This window comes from Durio zibethinus, chromosome 22 (assembly GCF_047325235.1).
Source record: "Durio zibethinus cultivar Kanyao isolate XHJ-2024 chromosome 22, ASM4732523v1, whole genome shotgun sequence".
In the NCBI taxonomy this organism is placed as follows: Eukaryota; Viridiplantae; Streptophyta; class Magnoliopsida; order Malvales; family Malvaceae; genus Durio; species Durio zibethinus.
In genome coordinates this window covers 870,941-896,285 of record NC_143183.1, presented here as the reverse complement: position 1 = coordinate 896,285, position 25,345 = coordinate 870,941, and the positions used below count along the sequence as shown (strand labels likewise).

At 33.1% G+C, this 25,345-nt stretch overlaps 4 protein-coding genes across 13 annotated transcripts; 2 read left to right on the top strand and 2 right to left on the bottom strand.

Annotated features, from left to right (window-relative positions):
- Positions 1-215: 215 nt before the first annotated feature.
- LOC111307594 (Tetratricopeptide repeat (TPR)-like superfamily protein) lies at positions 216-2,839 on the bottom strand. The gene has a single exon (XM_022905623.2). It carries the CDS (start codon positions 2,775-2,777, stop codon positions 504-506), a length of 2,274 nt encoding a protein of 757 aa, XP_022761358.1. The 5' UTR covers positions 2,778-2,839; the 3' UTR covers positions 216-503.
- A 5,426-nt stretch (positions 2,840-8,265) lies between these two features.
- On the bottom strand, positions 8,266-10,264 carry LOC111307592 (uncharacterized). The gene has a single exon (XM_022905619.2). The coding sequence runs from the start codon at positions 9,558-9,560 to the stop codon at positions 8,574-8,576; it is 987 nt and encodes a 328-aa protein (XP_022761354.1). The 5' UTR covers positions 9,561-10,264; the 3' UTR covers positions 8,266-8,573.
- A 4,099-nt stretch (positions 10,265-14,363) lies between these two features.
- Positions 14,364-17,266, top strand: LOC111307593 (putative calcium-binding protein CML43). 2 transcript variants are annotated; one of them, XM_022905621.2, is made up of 2 exons: positions 14,364-15,007; positions 17,050-17,266. In XM_022905621.2, exon 1 carries the CDS (start codon positions 14,364-14,366, stop codon positions 14,976-14,978), a length of 615 nt encoding a protein of 204 aa, XP_022761356.1. In that variant the 3' UTR covers positions 14,979-15,007; positions 17,050-17,266. The 2 variants fall into 2 exon arrangements, with proteins under 2 accessions (XP_022761356.1, XP_022761355.1); XM_022905620.2 differs by lacking the exon at positions 17,050-17,266 and adding an exon at positions 15,284-15,556.
- A 3,399-nt stretch (positions 17,267-20,665) lies between these two features.
- Positions 20,666-25,334, top strand: LOC111307591 (Auxin efflux carrier family protein). 9 transcript variants are annotated; one of them, XM_089751911.1, is made up of 12 exons: positions 20,666-20,799; positions 20,900-20,987; positions 21,243-21,545; positions 21,644-21,723; positions 21,815-21,939; positions 22,189-22,310; positions 22,810-22,995; positions 23,085-23,159; positions 23,790-23,890; positions 24,032-24,084; positions 24,317-24,511; positions 24,824-25,334. In XM_089751911.1, the coding sequence occupies exons 3-12, from the start codon at positions 21,357-21,359 to the stop codon at positions 24,943-24,945; spliced, it is 1,248 nt and encodes a 415-aa protein (XP_089608037.1). In that variant the 5' UTR covers positions 20,666-20,799; positions 20,900-20,987; positions 21,243-21,356; the 3' UTR covers positions 24,946-25,334. The 9 variants fall into 9 exon arrangements, with proteins under 9 accessions (XP_089608037.1, XP_089608039.1, XP_089608038.1 ...); XM_089751913.1 differs by having other exon boundaries at positions 20,674-20,799; positions 21,287-21,545; XM_089751912.1 differs by having other exon boundaries at positions 20,781-20,799; positions 21,281-21,545.
- Positions 25,335-25,345: the final 11 nt, after the last annotated feature.

Sequence of the window (25,345 nt, the reverse complement as noted above, 5' to 3'; positions counted from 1 at the left end):
CATTGTTTTTTTTTTTTTTTTTGGCATAAATTCGCAAACACATGTAATGTTGGTTTCTCGTTTGCTGAACATCTCTGTCCTCATCTCAACTGCACTGAGCAATCGCCTAAATATTATTATTATCATTTATTCAATACACGAAGGGGGAAAAAAAACAGTAACAGAACAGATGCTGTGCATTATAAATAACTCGAGTCATGATTCTCAAAATGCAGTTGAAAGAAACAAAATGAAGAGCTTTTACTTAATCATTTTAATTCCTTGATGTTTCATCGACAAGACTCAAGTGAGTGAGAATAATTGAAACAATTAAAGCTCAAAAGGTACCCTATAAAATCTAGGGTACAAGAAATCCCATAGAAAGTATCTAGGGGGATTCTGAGCCATGTAAAATGTTAGCTCTCTGCATTTGAAATGAAGATTACATGGCATTTTTCAGAACTTATTCTAATGATAATGAGTCACAATAGAACTATCCAAAACTTTTCTAAACAAAAGGTAAATTAGCTAGCAACAGTCGCTTGCTTCTTCCCTTTCTTTTTTCCACTAGCTGCCTCCCCTTCTTTCATCATTCTAGAGAGTATATCTGCTTGCTTTGTGTTCCCCTCCTGGTTAAGGCTCTTGATCAAGTCCTCAAGGCTACTCCAGTTAGTGATCCCTCCTTTCTCCATTATTTTACACAATATGGAATATGCATTGAGAGTCTTTCCGGTAGCTAAGAGAGCATCCAACACCTTCTCATAACTTGAAAAGTCTATGCTACAGTCTCTCTCTAAACCAAAATCTAACAACTTGAGAGCAGCAATAGTCTTCCCTTTCTCAGAAAGAATAGATAGTAGGCTATCCAAATTGGGTGCACACCCATTTTGCATCAGTAGCTCAATTCGTCCAAGGGCTTCTTCAACATGGCCTCTCATTAGGAGAGCTTCCAAGATCTTAACAACCAAGTCCATATGCTCCTTCACTCCCTTCTCCACCATGCTGTTCATAACTCTGCTTGCAGTCTGAATCCTACCATCTTCAAATAAACTCTCCATCACTGACTTGAATATGCCAGACTCAGGAAGATGCCCATCCTCAATCATACTGTCCAGAGCTGTTTTAGCATCAGCAGGCTCGCCTTTCCTTAGGTAGCTTTCAATAAGCAACCTGTAAGCATCTGCATCTTTGGGCACCCCTCTCCTACCCATAATCTTTAGAATTTCAAAAGCGAAATCAGGATTCCCTTCTTTTGCATGCCCTCGGATCAAATTATTAAATGCAATAGGATCCAAAACACCCTTCTTCATCAATTGCCGGAAAAAGACTTCTGCTTTTCCTGTCTGACCATGGTAGCATAGATGCTGAATCATTGGATTATAAGCAATAGCTTCCATTTCCAAAGAATTTTCAGGCCTCAAGACAATTTCCTTCTCAACAAGCTTATCCAGCAACTTGATTGCCCGATCAAACTCATTTGCCTTGCAAAAGTTCTCAATCAAGACACCATAATGACCAGCCTCTGTAGGAATACTCAATCGAATCATTGCCTTGAGCACATCAGCAGCTGCATTCAAATCACCAGATTTGCACTGACTATTTAACAGCTTGATGAAAATCGAATTATCCTTCGGTGCAATATACCTCTCCACCATCTCCTTCAAAATAGTCTTAGCCTCAGTCATTTTGCCCGCATCACACAGCCCTGGCAACAAAGTTGAATATGTTGTTGCATTAGGTTTAATACCAAAGGACTTCATCTCTTCAAACAATCTCAATCCATTGTCAACTTGCTCCACTGCAACATACCCCTTTATCATGGTAGTATAACTGATCGCTGTAGGTGCTAAGTTCTTCCCCTTCATCTCTACAAACAACTTCTCTGCCTCCTCCATCATCTTGAATCGAGAATATCCATTAATCATTGTATTATATGTCACAACATCAGGTGAAATTCCCCTAGTCTTCATATCCTCATAAAACCGATTAGCAGTGTCAAGTCTGAGAGACAAAAAGAAACCCCAGAGCATGATGTTATAGGTATGACGAGTGGGCTCTATCCCTTCACTCAACATCTTATTAAAATACCTTTTGGCCATCATATATCGACCACGTCGTAATATAACCTTAAAGAAAGTATCATAAGACTTGATAGTCCTGTCCACACCCAACTCCTTAATTTTCAGGAAAATTTTCACAGCCTCTTGAACTATACCAGCTTTCCCATAACTATCAATCAAAACAACAAAGAAATCTTCATCCCATTCAACGCCCTTTTTGGGCATGTCTAGAACTATGCATCTGGCATGATTGAGCTTGGAAGCTCGACCCAAAATCTGAATGATCTTCATGTGAGCTTCACGGTCATGGTGGATCAATCCGGCCCGTTCCACCCACCGGAAGAACTGGAGGGCATGTTCCGAGTTCTTAGCACCATGAAGTACATTATAAACTAATGAGTGATCAAATTCAGGGACTAAAGCACGTATGGAATTCTGTAAGCGGGTGGTCCACGCCCGTTTCTCCATCATTCTACAAATAATATCCTCTACTTTTTCTGGGTTTCGAGTCTTACCTCGCGAGGTTCTCTGGTTGTTGACCACTTTTTCTTCTTGTTGAGAAGGCGCATTGTTTACCTGTTCTGAAGCTGTGTTGGGATCGTGGGTTGTCGTGAAGAAATAAGAAGGGATTGAGATGCTGGGATAAACCCAAGGATTCAGTTGGTATGACTTGGAAACGGAGAGGAAAGCCATTGAAAGTTGAAGACGTGGAGATCCAATTCCAAACCCAGGAAGCATGGGAGAGAAGCAGAGAGTAGAGTACGGAAATGTTGTCTAGGGTTTTAGGGGGGGGGGGTTTGAGCACCCGCTCTGACTGACTTGTGAGCTTTAGGATGGGCCTCACTGTATTTGTCATCAGGCCCAAAAGAAACAAATGGGATTTTTATATTCATTAAATATTTTTTAATGAGTGAAATACGAATAATTTGTTTAAATAGTAATAAGTATAAAGTTGTTTCAATTTATCAGTCTGTCCCCTATTATTACTCCTATCTGAAAAAACTTGCTGTAAATCCCTATTTTGGATCGAGAGTTAAAAAACAAAAATAAATAAATAAATAGAATCAAATCAAATCGAATTATATATATTTTTTAATTTTTTATATATTTTAAATTTTTATAAAATAAAAATAATAATTTTAGATCAAAATTTATTTAAATATATTAAAATTTTATATTAAAATAATATATAAAAATTCAAATAATAAAATTCAAATTGATTTAGATTCAGTTCAAAATTTAAAATTTTATAATATTATATAATATTTAAAAAAATTAAATTAAATTCAATCCAAATCATTATACCGTTACTATTTGCAAATGCGAGATTTATATATATTGAGGCATATTCAGACATGGCATGTGATAATGGACATGGAAGAGATTATGTGCCCAGTTTCTCATTAACCTTCTTGGATGTAGTTGGTTTTTTGCTTGTCAACTAAATTTTACAAATTGCATGTTTATTTCTCAGTGATCGGCTGTGCCAATACCAACACATTGGAATTTTTATTTATACCTTCTAAAAAAAATATGGTGGCAGGATCTTAAATTATTATTATTGCAGGGCCTGCCTTAGAACATATTTTGTTGGCCCCAAAAATGAAATTCCGAGTGATAAATGTAATAAACAGATGACATCCTGTGGCTGTGGAAGAAGGTTGGTAAGAGCAGTCCAAAATTCATTGACAAAAGGATGAAAACAACAACACAGCAGAGGAGGCGTTTCAATCATTCTTTTAAGACTCGTATTAAAACTAATCTTTTGGTGGTGGCCAACACAACCACTGATTCCCTCATAGACATTTAAAATCTTTCAGGTATGCTTTCTCGGGGGCCATTACTAACTTTATAAATGTGAAATCAATTTAATAGTAATAATATCACAAAACAACAAGGAAAACCTATGCCAACTTTTATTTTTCCACTTTTAACTTTGGTGGGAAAGACAGACAGGCTCATAGGCATAACTTCAACTAACAACGAAAGAAAGCAATGAGAATTCTGTAGGGTACTATCACTGCTCCACTACCTGCTGCTGATAAAGTCATAGCTGAAAGGATTCTTTGGCCATTTACAGTTATATTAAACAAAACAATAATGAAAAAAACCAGAATCATAAAGCAGAAAACTACCAACTGAATCTGCCCATAGGTTTCGACATGGATGTTTGTATTATGTTCTTGTTCGGCTTGACAGATTAGCCCCATATCAACAGTCAAATTAATTACGATTCTGTTATGTATTCATTATCTAGTTACATTCAGTTAAAACTTACACCTTCCTCTGAGCTCTCGGGGTGTAGGACTCCGCTAGGAATAGGACCATGTAGTTTGCCATTGTAAAACTTAGCGGCCGAATTTAATCAATTGAGTTTGAATTATTATAATATTAAATTTGAATTCGAATTCGATTGAAATTCGAAATTTAAAATTCGATCTGAATTCAATTGAATTTTTTATTTTTAATTCAAATTTAATTTAAAATAAAAATTAAATTATTCAAATTTATTCAATTAGAATCGATTAATATATAAAAATAAACTTAATTTTTATATTCGTCAAAAATTTGATTATTTATGTTTAAATTCGAGTTAAAAATATTTTATTAATTAAAATATATTAAAATATAAAAATTTGACTCGTAAACTACTCGAATCAAGTATCAAAATGTTCGAACTCCACTCGATCGATAAGTCGAACTACTCGAACTCGATTTAATAATAATCGAATCAAATTTAAATTTTATTTTAATTAAATTCGAATAATTTATAAATATTAATGTATAATTTATAACCTTAAGAACCGCTCAGTACCCTGCCGCAGTTAGGGGCATGCCTAGGTGATAAGGGATCCAATAAGCCTTTAAGAAGAAGGAAACCAATTCTTATTTGGCATGAGAATAACTAAGAAACTTAACTAGGCTGCTATGTATTATTATTATTATTATTATTATTATTATTGTTGAGAGGGTAGTATCTAGGTATATTTTTAACAAGAAACTACTTTGTATTACCAAACCTTCAAGAATATTCCAAGATGAAAAATTATATGCTATATTACTTCAGCACTAGGTAATAATAAATAATTGTTGTGGCTGCACCAAAGTTTCTAATTGATTTCAAAATGTTTCTTCTGTTATTATTCTCTTAATTTCACTTGCTACTTTGCTACGTTGTATCTGGTATCGGAGCCAAAATTTTTTATTTTGAAAGATCAACTACTTACTCAAACGTTGTATGCAACTAAGAAAAGGAAGAACTTATACAGACATGAGTTCTCAGAGTGCTTCAGATCAGGAAGCATCTAAATTAGATGAGATTCAGCAAACAAGAAGCTAAAAATGCAGAAATTGCAACTTCAATAATCAACCCAAAGAGATGATGAAGTTGTTAGAAAGAGTATAGGAAAGAAGGGAGTTGATGTAGAGTCAATCAGCAAACTGAAGTCTCTGGTACAAGATTCAACGAAGTTAGTGGCAGTTTTGCTACTACAAATCAAGGTATATCAGCACTAGAAACAAGTTAATGCCTTGCTAACTAGAGATATGACCAAGAAAGTTAACATAGAAGTTGCAAACTTTTTTCGGAATGCTGAACCCTACATCCTTTCTTGCTTGGCTTTTATCTATATCCATGTAAGATCATTTTGACGGGTATTCTATGCCAGATGACATGAAGGTTCGCTTCACAAAGGCAAAATTGAAGGAACCAACAAGACTATCGTGGCACAATGTAGAAGAAAAGTTCGTAAAACTGGAGAAAGGGCTACAGACTGGTGGGATGAAATGAAGTTGAAGATGGAGAACTTTCGTCCTACTGATTATGAACAGAACTTATACAAAAAGCTATTTTTGTTTCCTTAGACAAGGAGCTAGATCATTTGAAGAACACAGGAGTTTCACTAGTTAATAATTACAAACCAAGTAAAGGTAAGAGTAGTACAGCTTGCTGTAGCAAGCCTTCAAATGGAGATCCAATTGGAGGAAATTTACCTACGTGCTTTGAAAATTTGAAGAAGTTGAAGATCCGCTTGACTAGACACCCAAATTTTAAAGCCAGGGAGAATCCAGCAGCTCCAAAACCTTCAAACATGGATGACCATTTTAAGCCAACTTGCAACACTGCACACAGTTTTAAACCTAGAGAGTCAAATACAGCTTGAGCTCTTGATTCTAAAGGAACCTCTGCTTCTGATCCAACAAATAAGGACGAGCTTTAATTGTTTTTAGATGTGGGTACCAAGGTCAAATATGTTTTCCAATGCCCAAGAAAGAATCTTCACTTGGGAATTAAAAAAAAAAAGCAGTGCTGAACCAGAAGAAGGTGAAACATTTGAGCATGAAGTTGGAGAATACATAGATGATGAAGACAATGATCAAGGCGACATGAAACTAACTTTATCAATGTCCTAAAGAGTTTGAGTGGTAAGGCAACTATTAGCAACAAAAATGGTGGAAGAAAAGGAAGATTGGCTTCAAACACTCTAGTCAAGAGCATTGACAGGTTTTATAAGCACATAATTGAACGTGGCACTACTATGAATGTGATCTAACAAGCTACTATAGTCTACAAATTGAAGCACAATCACACGCACAGCCTTACAAGATCACTTCGGTTGACAAAACTATCATTCCAGGAACACATCCAATCACGTTCCTATTTCTATGGTAGCTATAAAGATTATATCTGGTGTGATATTGTGCCTATACTCTCCTTGGTAGACCATGGTTATATGGCAGAGATGTATACCAAGAGGGAAAGCCAATACTAATTATTTTCTGTTCAACAATAAGAAAGTAGTCTTGAAGAAGTCTATGTCTGATGAAGACCACAAGAAGTATATGAAGGAAAAGACTAAGATTACTGAACCATTAAAGATATGTTAACCAAGGTATCCAAAAGGCAATTTTAAGTAGAGAGTAAAGAGAAAAAGGCAGTTGAGTAGAATGATCTACATCTTCAATTCTATATCTGTCCAAGTATTTGGATTTGAGCAATTGAAGAGGGATCATTCAATATGCAAAGATTTCAGCATTATATATGCCGCATTAATGGCTGGACAGCAAGGTGAAAATCCATCCTATTCCATTCATGATAGTCACCCATTCAAAGATACTCGCTTCTGTCTTCCAAATACTTCATCTATTTCAAGAGATGAGGTTGTATTGGACTTACATTCTAGTGACATTGCAGGACATTTTTTATGTGACAAAACTATAGCAAAGGTGGAGGACAGATTTTATTGGCCAAGTTTGAAGGCAGATGTAGCATGCATTGTCCAACAATTCCACACTTCCCAACTTGATGAAGTTCGTTGGAATTTATATTTAGCAATGAAAGCTACAAACAAAGGGCAGATTTACATTCAAGACATGCAGATTTCAGAGAAGGTGAAATGGTTGTGGATTATATCCGTCCAGAAAGATTTCCTAGAAGCACTGTCAAGAAATTACATTTGAGGGGTGTTGGACCTCAAAAATTTTTAAAGGAATCAGTTCTAATGACTATGTTTTTGAGTTACCTCAAGATTTTAGAGACTAGTCCAATGTTTAATGTAGTCTTACCACTTATCATGGTCCTAATGATGTTACAAAAGATGCAAAGGGGGCTTGGCAATTGCACACTTTAAGAAGCAAGCAGAAGTAATTAAAGATGTTATAAATGACCAAATCGCATCTACCAAAGAAGATGGGTTCCAAAAGTTCCTAATCCTTGCCATGATTACAATTAAGGGGAAAAGTCTTGGAGTCTGCTCCACCTCCTCCACGTCTTATACCTTACTTTCTTACTGATATAACGCTGTTTTTTATTTTCCTTTTTTTCTAGAATCATTCCCCTTGGAAATGATTAACCTTCTTCAGAATCAGACCTACCTTCATAGAAAGAAAGAAAAAACATTTGTCTCTATTTCATCCACCTTGTGAAAGAAAAAAACATCTTTTAGGAATGTTCACAGAATGCAGAAGGTTACCGAGATTGTCTAAAATGGAAGAACTTGGAATAAAGTTCTCTGCAGCACAGCTAACCTAAAAATATAGCCAGAGTATATGAGAATTACCGATAACAGAAAAATTTAACTCGAGCTACACATGACCAAGCCTAACATTTGCCTCAAATCAATGCCAGTTGGAGCCAAGCTTTAACATCAGCTTGCTTTGATTACAAAGCAATCTTCCTCCTACATTCCATAGAACAGACAAAAGTAAATCCAAAAAAACAATGCACTGCAAGAAGAAAAAGAGGTTTTATTCGTCACAAATGAGACAACTAAATAATTCATAACATATAGAATAGAATCACTTTTGGCTACATGCACACCACAATGAATCATAAAACTGTGAAAATATTTGTGAGCAATAATAACAGACCTAGACAAAAAATCTTTATATTACCCACACTACAACCAAGAGGCTACCAAGAACAAACCACCAGAAGGAAAAATAGGTGTGAGGCTGTGAGCACAAGAAGAATTTCTGAATACATGAATTGAACTTTGATTAATAAAATGCTTGTACAACGCGGAGGGAAGGGAGTTAAGGCACATATTCGTTCTCAAGAGTTGGTTGAGTCCGAGTAACTGTTGCCGATGGTGCTTTTGTGTCCCCAACCGAGGTCATATGTAGGGCTTCTCCCACTTCTGCAGCTTTCTCCATCTCTTGCATTTTCTTTCTCTGCTTGCATTTGCGTGCCCACAGTACCAGGAATGCCAACAATGCCAGCAATGCCAATCCACCCACAACGGAACCAACAATTATCCACACTTTTTTATTACTCTTCTTTTCTTCACCTTCAGTTGACGGTGGCGGTGGCGGTGGCTGTGGCGTTGGCGTTGGCGGTGGCGGTGGCGGTGGTGGCGTTGGTGGAGGAAAAGACTCAGTAACTATAGAAAAATGCCCCTGCTGGATGGTAGAACATTCATTGCCTGATGTCAAGTTGCTGAGTTTGACCATACCAAGTAAATCAAACCAAACACACATAAGAACTGACCCATTTGGAGCGGATTGCACATCTGAGAACTTGATTTTTATAGGATCCCCAAATACCCTAAAATCCAATTCTGGCAAATTTGTAGCTGATAAGTTAGAAGCATCATAAGCAAGAAGACCCAGAACAGGAGCCAGGAGAGTGTAGTTGGGAAGCGAATAATATAGCTCAGACCAATTGCCCAAGTTTTGGTACACCAAAACAAGCCTTTCCACATAAGGCTGCTCTATAACTCCAATGGGGATCTCAAACTCCTTGTACATTTCCACACCTTTTCTCCTCAAGCTACCACTCCTCAGCCTCATTGCTGCAATCTTAATCCCACTCAAATTAGATGGAACAAACCCATCGTAGGGCACTCCTGTCCGAGGACGTACAAAGGCCCTGTAGGCATAGTCTTGGAGAAGAGCATCAAGGGCTCTGGCGGCGCTTATTGAAGAGGCATTAGGATTAATAGATTGAGCCATGAGAGTTGGTGGGAAGCAGAATAAGCACATCAATGGAACAAGCAGCGCGAGACTTGGAAGAAGCACCATGGATGCTTGGAAGTCTTGAAATTCATTTACAATGCAACTCAGTTGGCGTTGTAAATGAGAGTATTGAGTAATGCATTCAAGCAAATTAATGGCATTCTTTTGAGTTTGTAACGAAAATAGTAGCAGAAATAAACAAGAGAGGAAAGCCTGCTTTAACAAGAATAAATTCTGTCAAAGAAGCAGATCCATACTTGAAAAGAAGGGTTTGAACCGTTGCAGAATCAGAGTCGAACTTAACTTTGGATTCCTTTTTCCCCTTTTTCCTTGTACTTGTAGAAGAAGCTAAGAGAGTAAAGTGAAGAAGCTGGAGAAAAAGAAATCCTGGAAATGGAAGGAAGAGGCTGAGAGTGGATTGATATTGAGATTAAGACAGAAATCTAAATCATAAGGATGAGATGGGCATCGGAGTGAAGTAGAAGTGGGACGGTCTAAACAGAACAACCCCAGATAAAAGAATCAAAAAAAAAAAAAAGAAGAAATAAATGGGGAAACGCTCTGCCTATATAAATGCGGGCTGGATCCAACGGACAGTGATGAGAGAAGAGAAAGACAAAGGGGGATTTTTCTTTTTTTGCTTATTTACAGGTTGTATAATGCGGTTAAAAATAAATAAATAAAACTCTCCCTAAACCCCACATCCACATGCTTCCCTTTTGTTTTTTTTTTTTTCGTTTGGGGTTTCTCTTCTTTCTCTCTCTGTCTCTGCTTCGCAGTTCGCTTAGTGCTTACACATAATTTGCTTCAACCCCAAGGCCAACGTGTCCCTCTCAAACTTTTGTCCTTCTTTCTCTGCCTTTTCCATCCATTCTGACAAAAAGCCACGACCTTCAGTTTTCTTCGATGTCCAAGTCTAAATCTGAAAATGTAAATGTAAACTCGTCGAGGAAGCTTTATTATTGGAAACTTCATTCATTCTTTCTTTCAATTGCGTCTTCTCATTTGCTTATCATCATGTAAAATGTAAATGTATTCATCCAGATCCAATTCAAGTTTTCAATCAATATTTTTTTCAATTAGTTCTTCTATACTAGCGCCAATGCCTATATAAAAGCAAATGATCCTTTAAGTCGGTGATTTTTTTTTTTTTTTTTGAAGTCAGTGAAAAATTGAACTCAATAAGCAAGGATAGAAAATAATTATTTCTTTCTTAAAATATTTGTCATGCATTGATTTTCATAAATTCTTAAAAGAGTCAACTATATTAGAGTAATTTCAATTATATTAAAATAATTATGTTGAAGTTGAATCGCATAACTTTTCATTTATTATGGCTTAAACCTTTTATGACCAATATTGCTGCACAAACTCTTTTATATATATATATATATATATATATATATATATATATATTCAGGAAAAGAATTATAATATGATTTATTCGAAGCTATCATTGGGATAAGAGTGATCGGAAGAGTAGTAACTGATTTATCTTATGACAAGATAGATAAATGTTTAAATTTTAATGATTATTTTTAATAAGAATTGTTGAATATAAAAAATTTATTACGTGAGATCCTTTTTCAAAACGAGTTGAAGGGGTAAGGGTTATTGATGGAGAAGATGAAGTTTAAGAACAAAGTTTGAATTTTAATATATTTAATATTAAATTTTATAATTTTTAATGTAAAAAAATAAAAATATAAAAAAATAAGAGTTTTAGATTTTTTAAAAAATAAAATATAATTTTGAAGCATCTCAAAAAAAAATAAATAAATAAATAATGGACAAAAAGAATTATATTACATCATGAATGAATTAATAACTGTTGATTTATAATAAAAGGGTTAATGTGATAAATTATTTTTAAATTATAATAAAATATTAAATTAAATTTTTAAAATTTTTATGAATATATTAATTAACATTATATTAAAATTTGATAATACTTAATAGAAAAATAATTTTTCATGTATCATATTTTTATAATTGAAATATTATATTAAATATTTTATTATAATTTAAGAATATTTTTATAAAATAATGATTATTAGTAACAATAGTAGCCAATAATGCAGAACAAAATTACACCAAAACGCAAATTGGAAGCATCCCATCCCATCTCACCAAACAAAATTAGAAAGCAGCCAAGGACCACTCATTTATTTGTGTTATTACCAAGTGCTGGGCTCGTGATGCATTGCCGTCGTGTTGCTAGCGTTTAGAAAATGGCCACTTTGTTTCTTTGTTGTCCTTAGGCCCCACTCACGCTTACCCCCTTCAAAAATTGTCACTTCAGCTGCTTTCCAGCCTAGTTTGCCAAATCTACTTTGCCTCCATTTCTATATCTATTAATTATTAATCATGTAATAATGTTATGATAAAAAAAAAATCGGATATTTATTTTGTAAAATTTAAATTTGATTTTTTGCTTTCAATAGGCTTTTTTTTTTTTGTATGAACGATTTGTAAATTATAATATAAATTTTCACCGAAATTTGCTCATCAGCTCGTTCTAAAATATGATAATCTCATTTCACCTAAATTTCTTTCTACAACAAAAATTATATAATAATGTTGCATGGGTTATTAAGGTAAAAATCATTTTTCTTAAACATTAGCTTTGTCTTTAGGTTGATGGGCCGATTCTCCTTCATGCATCTAGCAATTGGGGTTCGCAACCAAATTGCATCCTGTTCTGCGAATCTTATGATTATGAATCTCCCTTCAGCATTTATATGAATTTTTGTTGTTTGTTGAATATTAAGTACCAGTTGGTATTTTTTTTATAAGATTATTGTGATAATATAATTATCATAATGATCTTATTATTAATATGATTTTAATACTCCTAATTTAAAATTTATTTGATTAATAATAATTAAGTTTTAGAAATTAAATATCATTGTATTTTGTATTATTTAAAATCAAATATTATTTTGTTTAAAAGATTGAAAATAACAATGCATATTATAATAATTATATAAACTAATAATTTTTATAATATTGGTAATATTTATTTGTTTTATAATAAAATATAATTCAATTATTAACTTAATAAATATATTTATTAATAGGTAAATTGGATTTTATAAATTATGTAAAAAATTTTGAATTAGAAAATAAAATCAATCTATTAAATGCATAATAAAAAATATATATTATAATATAAAATATTAAAAAATAAAAAAATACACAAATTATTTTAAATTTATTACAATGACTATTAATTTAAAAATATAAAAATTTATAATATAAAATAATTATAATTTAAAAATATAATAATTTTTTAATTCACATATTAAATAGATAAAATTGACTATAATTAATTTTACATATCACTTCAGTTTCATAATAAAAGTTTCTCATCTTTTTTATGAGAATTAGAGAATAATCTGATTAGATAATTCAGTGATCCAATATTACTATCATATAAAATCACTAAATTCTTATCAAGCACAAAAATCTATTCATTATAAATTTTTAAATAATCATCTCATATCAAACATTTTTTTAATGAATAAACTTCATTTTCCTTTTTACTTAATCTTACTTGAAAAACGTAAATTTTTTTTCCTCTTAATTATTGATAGCATATATATCGTACAACAAGAGCATATAATTAATAATCATGATCCTTTACTTATCGAACTTTTTTAAAAAATGAATCACGAAAACACTGCCATCATTTTTTCAAATCACACGTACATATAAGCACATGGTAAGCAAAAACGAGCTGCCCTAAAACAGTGTGCAAAACATGACCATGACTATCAAGTCTGAGAAGAGTAAATTAAACAAGTTAAGAGGGATTGATGAGATATAGAAATAGGAATATATATATATATATATATATATATTTTATATATATCCAAAGAACAATTAGATCAACTAAGCTTTTACAACTTTCCACAAGCTTAATGCTATCCCATAATTTGACAAAGAATAATGTTATCATCTGCGGAGATTTAAATCATTGTGAATTTATATCACAAACATTAATTTAAGGTGAAATGAGTAAAATAAATATATTTAAATTTATTTAAAGATTAAATTATTTATTTAAATTCGAAAATTTATATAAATTTTGAAAAAATTTAAAGAACAAATTAAATTACGATAAAATTAACTGAAAAATAATTTTAAAATTTATTTAAATTTTAAATTAAATTTAAATAAATATATAAATTATTAATATCGGATACGAGCCCCGTTCAATCATGAACACCTTCGGGTACAGTAATTTCAATGTAGAAAGAAAAGTATGCGAGTACTTGCAAATGGGAATGGTAAATAATAGCAGTTGTTGCTGATTCAAGAAAAGTATGTTAATGTTAGCGATGCTTTTTCTTTTGCAATTCCGGAAACGTTAGCGATAATTCAAAGGAGCGAGTGAAGAAAGAAACCGTGTCAAGTTGCTATTGCTTATTGGCAACGGTGATGGAATGCCATTTCAGAAACCGTGTCAAGTAGGTATTATTACGTACCATACTACCATTCCTGACGACTCCACCAGGTCAGAAATTTCCAACCAAACCAGCCAATAACAGACCATGACTTTCGAGAGGGGACCTTGGAAAATGTCTAGAAATACATGCGAAGGCGTCGTGGCTGGCTGGCTATTAAAAGCCTGAACAACCGTTGAACGCGCCTTATCCCTTATAAAATAGCACAATTAATATTTGACAATAGCAACCAGTGCAATAGCTATTTCCGCTTCACCCTTCTCCATTGTCAACGCTAATACACACTTCTCCATTCCCATTCCCATTCCCATTCCATACCGTTCCACTGGGAACCTGCTTGTTGCCAATTCCATCAACAATATTAAGAAACCCTAACTTAGATTGAACTAACAAGCCATAAATGGAAGAAGAAGCAGCAGCCTCAGGGAATGGAACTTCGCAATGCAAACGCAGCCTCAGTAGAAAGGCCTCATCCACGTCATTTCGTCTACGCTGTCCTAGCCTCAACTCCCTCCGTCTGCGACGCGTATTTGATATCTTTGACAAGAATGGTGATGCCATAATCACCGTCCAAGAGATTAATTTGGCCCTTTGTCGTCTAGGCCTTGAAACAGATATCTCTGAGCTGGATTCAACCATCAAATCATTTATAAAGCCGGGTAACATAGGTCTCACGTTCGACGATTTTGTTGCTTTGCATCAGTCATTGGACGAAACTTTGTTTGGATTGGAGTCGGAGGAGAGTATTGAGGAAGAGGCAGTTGAAGGAGAGGCGAAGATGTCGCAGGTGGAGTCAGATCTGACGGAGGCTTTTAAAGTGTTCGACGAGGATGGGGATGGTTTCATCTCTGCCCAGGAATTGCAAGTGGTGTTGGGGAAACTGGGATTGCCAGAAGGGAGAGAGATTGATAGAGTTCAACAAATGATCTGTTCCGTTGACCAAAATCATGATGGGCGTGTGGATTTCTTCGAGTTCAAGCACATGATGCAGAGCGTTGTCGTCCGCGGCTCTTGATCATCTTCTTTCTTTTGCAAGCTATATAGGTCAACTTTCGCTCATAATTAATTTTCTATTTGCAATATTTGTTGCTGGTTTAGTCTTCTCGTCTCCTTGTTAAGAACACGAAACAGAAACACCCTTGTAGTTTCACAGGCTCTGGTCCATGAACATACAATCAATTATGCAAATATTGTGTGTGTTGATATAATTACACATATCATATATAGCTAGATGACCATGATCAGGCTTATGCTATACATAGATCTTTTGTTTCTTTTCTGTGATTCTCTTTTGATTAGATAAAATTTGCTTTGATACAGGGCATATGTTAATTTCTTTGTTGATCGCTGTGCGCTTGGCCTGTGTGGAACAAGGAAAAATTGAACCACAATTGTAGCCCCTAAGCAATTCACAGTTGACAATGTTGAACGGGCCTAGGCCCAGCCAAAAAATTAAGTTTAGACTAAATTTTGAGTCAAAACTTGGGCTACAACTCTAAAGTCTGTTCTTCAATCGACCTAACTCTATCTCTGAACGTTCTTAATTCTAACCTACCCGTTAGAATAAATAAACAGGTATTCTAGATGGAACAATTTTACTGTCCCAATGATCGATTTCTAGGTTAGCATGCCATGCATGCAATAATCCTAATATTATACTAATGCAAACCATAATGTTATATCATGTCATATAGAGATGGTAATGAATTAAATAGGGATAGATTTTTGCTCACATCGAATTCGATCGAATTTTTATTTATAATATTTGAATTTGATTGATTCGATAATTTTTTTTTATTTAAATTTAATTTTATATTATATAAAATTATATTTGATTCGATTTAAAATTAATAAAATATTATTTTTAATATAAATATAAAATTAAATAAATATATGAATGTAAAATTAAATAAATAATTTAAAAATGATTATATATATATTGAATGGATTCGCTTTACATCAAAATTTGATTTTATCCGACTTCAATTTTATTTTATAATTATCTAATTCGATGTGGCTTAAAATTTAAATAAAAAAATTGAAAACCCGTCAAATATGGAGTGGAGTGTCATCCCTAATGCCCTGTGATGCTACACATGCGTAGAGGCAACACTCCCGAGTGATGTAATTCTCCCAGACCATTCAATTTATTCACTTTGATCAAACATTACTTTTTCTTGGACTCGTAATGAGACTTAGTGTCTAAGGTGAAGAAAGAAAAGATGGGCTCAAAAAATAATGTCCTGACTCCACATTAAGTTTCTTTGGTTGGTGTTTTTAAATTTTTTACTTTTTACTAATTGTTCCTTTTTTTTTTTTTCACTTTCTATTGAAGAAAAAAAAAGCAAGAAACAAATAGTAAAACCGTAAACCAAACAGAACCTTAATCTTTGCAATGGTAACCTTTGAATAGGTGAGACATATGAATCGGTTGTGAAGTGTCTCTATCTTTGATCTGTCTATTTTTTTTGTGATAGATCCTTATTTTATTGTATGAAAAACTATATATTGCTATTAGATTACAAAGTAAAATTTATGCATAAAGAAATCCAACAGGATTCACTTGTGGTTTTATAAAAACAAATACATGATGGGCATGTTGATAATGAAAAATTTAGACGTATACCTAGATCGAAGAGCCTGTCCTAGAAAGTGAAGAAGTTGGGTGAGATAATTTAAAGAGTTTTTAACGAGCTTTCCAAGATATTTATTTTAAAAAATATATCTTTTGCCTTCCTAAAGTAAAAAATATCATTTTATCAAGCAACTTCACCGCCACACCATTTAACATTTGCCTAGTTTTTGAAAACATTAGTTTATATTTATTAAGCATACAATAAAAAATCAAGTGATTATAAGTGAAAAAACTAAACTTAGATATAAAATTTTAAAAATGCAATCTTAAAAATATTTTATGGCAAATTAATTAATTCTCTAACCTCGACTTAGGCTGGACTGCCTGTCTGCCCTGCTTCATTCATATATGTATTCTTCCAGCTTGGATAATAGAATTGATGACTGAGCTCTAATTAAATGGAAAATTTGATAACTGTTTAGCATATCTGTTTATGATAATAAACCAGCAGCTAATACTACATCAAGTGCTGAGCAGTACTTTGGAGACAAAAATGTCACGACTGCTGCTGTAATTGTGGTAGACATTGGCAGATGTAGATCATACACAGGTGAAAGCTTTGCTGCTAAAATTTCCTGGAAACTAAAGAGGAAACTTCCTTGTTGTCCCTATTCATAAGAGATATATAGATATAAAGGTTAACGGGGTATTCCAGATTTTTGTTTTGATATGCGGTGGCTAGCTGCTTCATTTGGCTTTCGTAACTTCAAATTTGGAGCCTTTTGGCGCTGAGCAGATTCAGCAGACTGGAATTGGAGCAAACGTCTGCAAAAGCATATAATATTGTTCATACAATCAGGAGCATCATTTAATTTCCCTGTCTATATATGTATGTATATCTTCATGCTATATATGCTAACAAACAAAAATCATCACTGAGCCAGCCAATATCATTGATTTGGTAGGATTTAATTTATTGGATTATCAATTGAACTTAAACATAAATTTTAATAAAATTTATTGAGTATAATTTTTTTATAAAAATTTTTTTAATCATAATTATAATTATAATTATAATAATAAATTTTTTTTTTAATTTCTTCGTAATTAATCTTATTACTATCCATCCAAATGCAGCCTACGATTCTTCCGACGCGTGCCTATCAACCAAAAGCACCTTTGTTTGGAATTTAGAGCGTCAGCGCTTTCCCGTGCCCTTCTTAAGCGCCACATGTGATCGTCATGGATGGTACAACTACAATGATGGATTTTTTTGTTACATTTATGGATCTTGAGCTACACAAGTTAGGAAAGGTAATCATTTCCGCTTTTACAAATCTCATCTCACCGTTCTCTTAATTCAAACACTACCACCTTACAATAATAAAAAATAATCAAATTCTAATCGTTAAAACTTGCATGTCCCTTTGAAATGGCCGGTTGCAATTACAATGTGTCGCTAAAAAAAAATTAAAATTTTAAAATTCTTTTTAATTTTGTTCTTAACCTTTGGCCTTTTCCAAAAAAAAAAAAAAAAGATAAATATAAGTAAAAATATAAGATAAATAATTTTTCAGGAAACTTACAATAAAATTAGCATGAAGAAGGTCTTTCCTTTTTGAATTTGGGATTTATCTTGCTTTGTGATTTAAGGCAAATTGATGTGGTATTGGTAGGTTTAAAAAGGTACGCTTATTTGACATGCCATGGGTGTTCATGGTTGATATGTATGTATGGTTTAAAAAAGTGACTAAAAGTAATAGATTTCCTTGATTGAACAAATTTTTTTTTTTTTGAGTGTATGAATTCAAATCTTTGAAAATTTTTTTTAGCAATTTATATTAATGTCAAGGCCCCATAATTGAATAAGACAGAATAAATTAAACATTTAGAAAAAGAATAATGCGATATTCCATTATTATTTTATTTTTAATCTAATTAATCAGTGTGCTTAATAATGATGCATGCAAGTGAGCTGTCAATTCTCTCCCAACCAATTCAAATAATAATAATATAATAAAAATAATGGTTCGACAGTGGTGAAGCAAAAGCAAATGATCTTTTAAATTGTTCCACGGGAATAATTGCAGTTGTTGAATTAAGTCAAGATGGTTGCTTAATGAAAATTTGGGACCATTCTCCTCCTGGAATTACAACATCAAAATGGCAAAACAATTACTTATGAGAGATATATATATATATCCACACAAAACAAATATTCTAACTCAAAAAAAAAAAAAAAAACTTTCAAGCACCACATTTGATTTATGACTAATTTGGTTGTATAATTACATTTGATTTATGAGAGCATTATAAGAGCATGTGATTTGAATCTAACGTATTATTATTTTTGTCCTTACGATATATTTTATTGACATGCGACAACGATCTCAAAACATAAATGAGGTAAATTAAAAATAAAAACATTTACAATAGAATATTAATGGATGAATTTTTTCCCTTTTTGTAAAACAAAAAAAATTTCTTCAGTTCATTGATTTAATTCAATTTCCTTTGATTCCTCATAATTATCCAAGTTCTTTAGTTTCTAAAATTCATTGAATCCTTGCAAATTCTAACGGACTAAACCTTCATTCGGCAAAATAAAAAAAAAAAAAATCCAAAAAATTCCTCCCTTCCTCTCATTCATTGATATAACCCATTTATCTAGAATCTTAATAATTATTCAAGTTTTTTTATTTGTTAAAATTCACTGAATCCACTAATATTTTCACAATATTCTCTTAAATTTTTTCAAAACCCTAAATAGTTGAAACGATTCATATTAATTCTTCCGCCTTGAAATCTCCTTTCCAACTATTTATAGCCCCATACATGGATTTTCTTTCTTTTATCAATGCTCATTGTTGTCTTGTCTCTGCTATTCTAATCCTCCCTTTTTTAAACTAAGGCAAGTAAATCCATGTCATTGTATCCTTTTCTGGTATTTGGCAAGCAGAAAGCACACTTAAATATAATTACTTTTTGTTTTTTTTTTTGGGTGTGTGTCTTTCCCCCCTTTTTTTTTTTTTTTTTATTTTATGTTCAAGAAATTTGAATGTGGTTGAGGATGTAATTCCAGATTTGAAACTATCTTAGAATTTAGTTCATATGAAAGGGATCTGACATGTATGCATACTTTTGGAATGATCAAAAAGGCCATAAAAAGTTAATTAGAAACTTATATATATATAGTAAATTTGTCACTATATTTTATATGAATATCGAATTTTATCAATGTATTTTCATTTTTATGATTTTTGGACCAAAATTAATTAAAACAGAATGTTATGTTAGTATTTTAAAATAAAATAATATAAATATAGATATTTCACATTTACCAAAAATATACACTAACACTTAAAACAAGTTCTTAAGTTATTTAAAAAAAAAACAAGTTCTTAATTATTTTTTTTAATTTAGAATTTTAAATTATATTAAGATCATCTCAAAAAATCAATTTTTAAGCATATAATAATAACAAATCACATCATATTCTTTAAAAAAGTTTTAATTAATATCATACACCCTCTAACATTAAATCAACTCCCCTTAAAATATTTAACCATAAGTATCCTATGCCCTTGTTTGTATTAATTAGTTAAATAATAAAAGTAGAAGCAAATAGTGATTAAAACATTGACCCAAAAAAAAAAAAAACAGAAAAAGCTTATTTTCTTCTTCTTTTTCTTGCCACAGCTTTTTTTTTTTTTTTTTTTTTTCCAAAAAAGCAATTCCTCTCACATTTCTCCTTTTTCACGACCAATGTGTCATTTAATATCTTCATTTGTGATGATTATCAAATAAAATTATAGTATTTAATTTTTTATTTTTTCAGTTTATTAAATAAAATTTTTTTGAATATGTTAAAAATAAGAACATCATAGTGATGCTAATTTTTAAGAATGCAATTTCATTTTATAATAATAAGAATAATAAAAAAATATTTAAAAAGAAATAAATAAAAAATAAAGAATACACGAAACAGTGCTGGAAAAAAGGAGAGAATGAAATAATATAATCTTAAAATGAAAAAAAATAATATAGTGAATATACAGGTTGCGGCGAAGCAGCGCCACAGAAAAGGGAGTTAAGGAGAAAATTTAGGATGTTGTAAAAGGACGAAACGCATGTTGAACACGCAAGATCTGACCCCAGAAAAAAGAAAAGGACGGAAAAGGGACAGAGCAGGAAATTTCCAGTAACACGGAAGGTGAGGGTAAAATAAAGAATTCATCTACACAATGGAGGGGCAATTTTGGTAAGCAAGAAACGTATAATTTGGACTAGAAATTCTTAAACTGATTGAACATCTCAAATTTCCTTTGCTGTTCAATTAATTTTATTTGATAGAAAATCAGGTGCTTATTTGAACTGCACTTCAACGAGAGTTGACATCTAACTCTGAAACATAAAGCGGGAGCCGTGGAGTAGAAACAGACTGTTTGGGTACCGGGATTTTCCCCTAAATCACCACTTTAATTTTCTTCTTCTTCGTCTTCTCTTTCTGTATGTCATTCAATTCTTCTTTTTCTTATGAATCTCTCATTGTTTGGAAATTCTATATCTAATTAATTATTTTGTTAGTTTTTTGATGGACGTGTGTAAACTAGATAGAGATTAGAGATAGACATTCAAAATATTCTCTTCTTTTTAGTGTTTGAATTAATCAATTAAACACGACTTTTAACTGATGCGGTTCAGTTTTTCTGTTTTATTCTGATAACTGAATTATTCCTAAGGATTAGATTGGATGCCGGCTTTGGAATTGCGTTAGAAGAGAGAAATAGTATTGGTACGAAGGGCTAAGGAGAAGAGATGGAAAGGCTCCTGTCGGCGGTGATGGAGACTCCGGCGGCAGCAGCGGGAGGACAGTCTTTGTTTGGAAGCATAAAGATAGCAGTTTTACCAATAGCAAAAGTATTTACCATGTGTTTCCTGGGCTTTCTAATGGCGTCCAAGTATGTTAATATCTTGCCTACGAACGGCAGAAAGCTTTTAAATGGGGTAATCTCATCTATTCCCTCTTTGAATGGGTTATTTGTTTACTTAATTCAATTTCACTTGGCAAATACTGACTTAACATTCCTTCAATTACATTGCAGTTAGTATTTTCACTGTTGCTCCCGTGCTTAATCTTTTCTCAACTCGGACAAGCTGTCACTATACAGAAAATGCTTGAGTGGTATGAATCATTTTTCTTCTTTCTTGCATCTCTACATCATCAAAACTCAATGCTATATCTTAATCTTCTTTTCTATTCAATCATTTTGCAGGTGGTTCATTCCTGTGAATGTTGTTCTCGGCGCTATCTCTGGCACTCTAATAGGTTATCTTGTTGCAACCTTAGTCAAACCTCCATACCCATACTTCAAGTTCTCAATCATACAAATTGCAATTGGTGAGCCACTGCATGTAGAAATATGCGTTATTTTAACACCCTAAAGATAATATCAGCCAAATGAGACATTATTGGTGTTTTATTCACTGTTGATGGTGCCAATAAATCATTATGATTTTTTTTTTTGTGGGAGATATTTTGTTGTAAATTTGTATGAAATTGGAGTCTGATTGCTTTAGCATTGTCTTCTATATTTGTGTTTACAATTAAACATGCCGAATAAATTGAATTATTTGACACTTGATGCAGGAAACATTGGGAACGTACCACTTGTTTTGATTGCAGCTTTATGTAGAGATGCATCCAATCCTTTTGGAGACACTGAAACATGTAGTACTCAGGGAACTGCATATATTTCATTTGGACAGTGGGTATGTTTACTTTAACCAATTAATCTTATGTGGCCAATGTAGTCACTATATGTTATGCTCTAATTTTGATGGATATGTATTTTGATGCACTAAACTTTACCAGCCTTTTTGTGCCGATGAAAAATCTGTTTGGGCTTCAGTTTTCTTGTCACCTATCCATACAACTATACGTTTTACGGCCAATAACCAATTTAAGTTCAAAGTGATGGGGAAGAATTGGAGCAAGAAGCTTAGACAGTTTTATGACATGTAAAGGGGCAAAGTCCTGTAGACATGGACTACCCCCCTTTTCCTTATCTTTTTTTTCTTTCTTAAAATGAAGAAAAGGATCAAGAACAGCAGGAAAAAGAAAATATCTCATTTCATTTTTTTGGTTTTTCTTTAATTCTGATTCAACTGTTTATCTTGATACGCTCTTCATGGAAGAAACTTGGTAGCTTTTAATTTATACAAGTAATGGACATTATACGAATGAGTTCTGACCTATAGTTTATGTTAGGTTGGTGCAATTATTCTATACACATATGTATTTCACATGTTTGCTCCTCCACCGGAAGGTACATTTGACCTTGAGGATGGGAATCTCCCCTTTAAGATCCCTCAGAAGGATGCCTCTCCTGAGAATGTTGCATTGCTGATGCAAGAGGCTGCACCAACGGATTCAGATAATTCAAAGAAAGGAAAGGTGAGGATCCTGTTTATTTTAATTTTTTTGGTTTTATGCTTTTCTTGCAATAAACCTTTCCTGATTCAATATATGTGATTTTGGTGCAGATTAAAAGTTTTCTAGTTTTTGTTTATGAGAAGTTAAAGCTCAAGCAAATCCTTCAACCCCCCATTATTGCATCAGTAAGTTTCAAACATTTTGTTGGTTTCTCTTTCATGAACTCTTCACTGGCTTGTGGTGCAAAATGTTAGTTTCACTTCCAGTTCACTGTCAAATCTCAAATTTTAGATTTGGTAATGCAATATGGTTCAGAAATATTGCACATTTACACTTTTATAATTTGAATATCCGTTAAGTTATAGAGAGAAATGGTAGAATTTTGTCAATGCATTATTGAACTGATTTTGCGGTCTTTTATTTGAATGGATGGTTAAAAAGCCAAAAGAGCACTCGCAACCTTGATACCAGTTTTCCTAGTCCACATGCATTTATTTGTTTGTGTTGTTTTTGGATGGGCAGTTTTTTAGTTGTGAAGTCAGAATTTCTAGGTGTCTTGTCTCTGTTCTAGTTTTTAGCATGGATCACAAGATTTTCAACAGTTCAGGGAAACAAAAGACGAAGAAACCGTAGTTATAGATCAGGTTTTACTTTTTCAAATGACCATAAATATTTCTTTAGGGGATGCATGGTGTTTGAAGTTTCAGTGGTTTAGTTTGTTCCACATCCATTTTGGTGAACCAAGTAACATGGTTCTCTTTTAAGTTCCATTTTTTTGGCATGCCTATGAATTGGCAATCATATACTTGCTGCAGATCCTAGCCATGGTTATCGGTGCAGTTCCAGTTCTAAAGAGATTAATATTTACAAGTGATGCTCCACTTTATTTCTTCACTGACAGCTGCATTATTCTTGGGTATGTTTTGCTTGTCTCAGGAAAATAAATTGCTTCTTATTCTTTAGTTAAACTTGGTAGGAGCATGTTGGTTATTTTCTGTTAATGCCTATGTCTTGGTATTTGGTTTTATGATGGGTTAATGATGTTTCATGTTAACAGGGAAGCCATGATTCCATGCATCTTGTTGGCATTGGGAGGCAACCTTGTTGATGGTATGTTAAACATCTTTGTGGCAGTTGTTTTATTATATTTATATACCTATATAAGAGTTTGTATACTGCTTGTTGCATTTAGGCCTTGTTCTTATACCATCAGCTTTGCCGCATGGTTTTAAGTGTGGGAAGCGATTTGTTTTAATTTTTTTCTTACTGGTGCTTCATGGTTCTCCCTCCATGTGTTGGGAAGAAATTTAATGAATTCTGGCCTACCATGTTTCATTTGCAGGACCGGGGCCAGGAAGTTCAAGAATTGGTCTCCGAACACTTGTTGCTATTATTTTTGGGCGCTTAATCTTGGTGCCTCCTGTAGGACTTGGCATTGTAATGCTAGCTGATAAGCTTGGTTTCCTTCCTGCTGGTGATAAAATGTTCCGATTTGTCCTACTCCTTCAGCATTCAATGCCAACATCTGTCCTTTCTGGTAAAAATGCAATTCTCAGTCTTAAAGATTTTCTGTAGGAAATCAATTCTGTGCATATAAAATATCTTTATGTCACAAAACTTTATTGCCTCATATGAGCTGTCTAAATCATAATTATATTAGTAGGTCAATAAGAAGCACAGATCTGATTTCCATGGATTGCTTCTGCTTAGCCTAACATCAATAGATCAATGATTCTGTCTATTTTAAATGTTGGAACTGTACCTGATAATATTATATTCAAACTTTTTGGTCTATAATATGAAAGTGAATTGTGCTGATTTACATTTTCCCTTGTCTGCCTGTTTGTAGGTGCTGTTGCTAATTTAAGAGGTTGTGGAAAGGAGGCAGCTGCTGTGCTGTTCTGGGTTCATATTTTTGCAGTTTTCTCCATGGCAGGATGGATTATTCTCTATCTGAACATACTCTTCTAAAACTGTGCCAAGCCACCACTGCATTTGAACCATAGTCGTCCTTATGGTATTTAATTATTTCCTTGTTAGTCAGTGTTGATAGCCTGAGTAGTAGATTAGTTGGAATCTTCAAATTCTTTGAAAGGAGAAGGTAACAGCTTATGTGATTTGTGAGCCCGGCAGCCATGAAGAGAGGCATTCCTGTGCAGACAGGAGCTGTGGAAGATTGTTTGGCAATTGTTTTTTTCTCTTGATCTCATGTCAATATGACAGCGAGCTTGTTACATGTTCATGTTCATGTTCATACCTTCTCACCACCTAAATGGGGATGGACTCGAAGCTGTTATATTTACCTGGTAGAAAATTTGAAAGTAATCAATTCCATGGCCTCCTGAGTGGGTGTTGCCTGACGAAGTTCAGT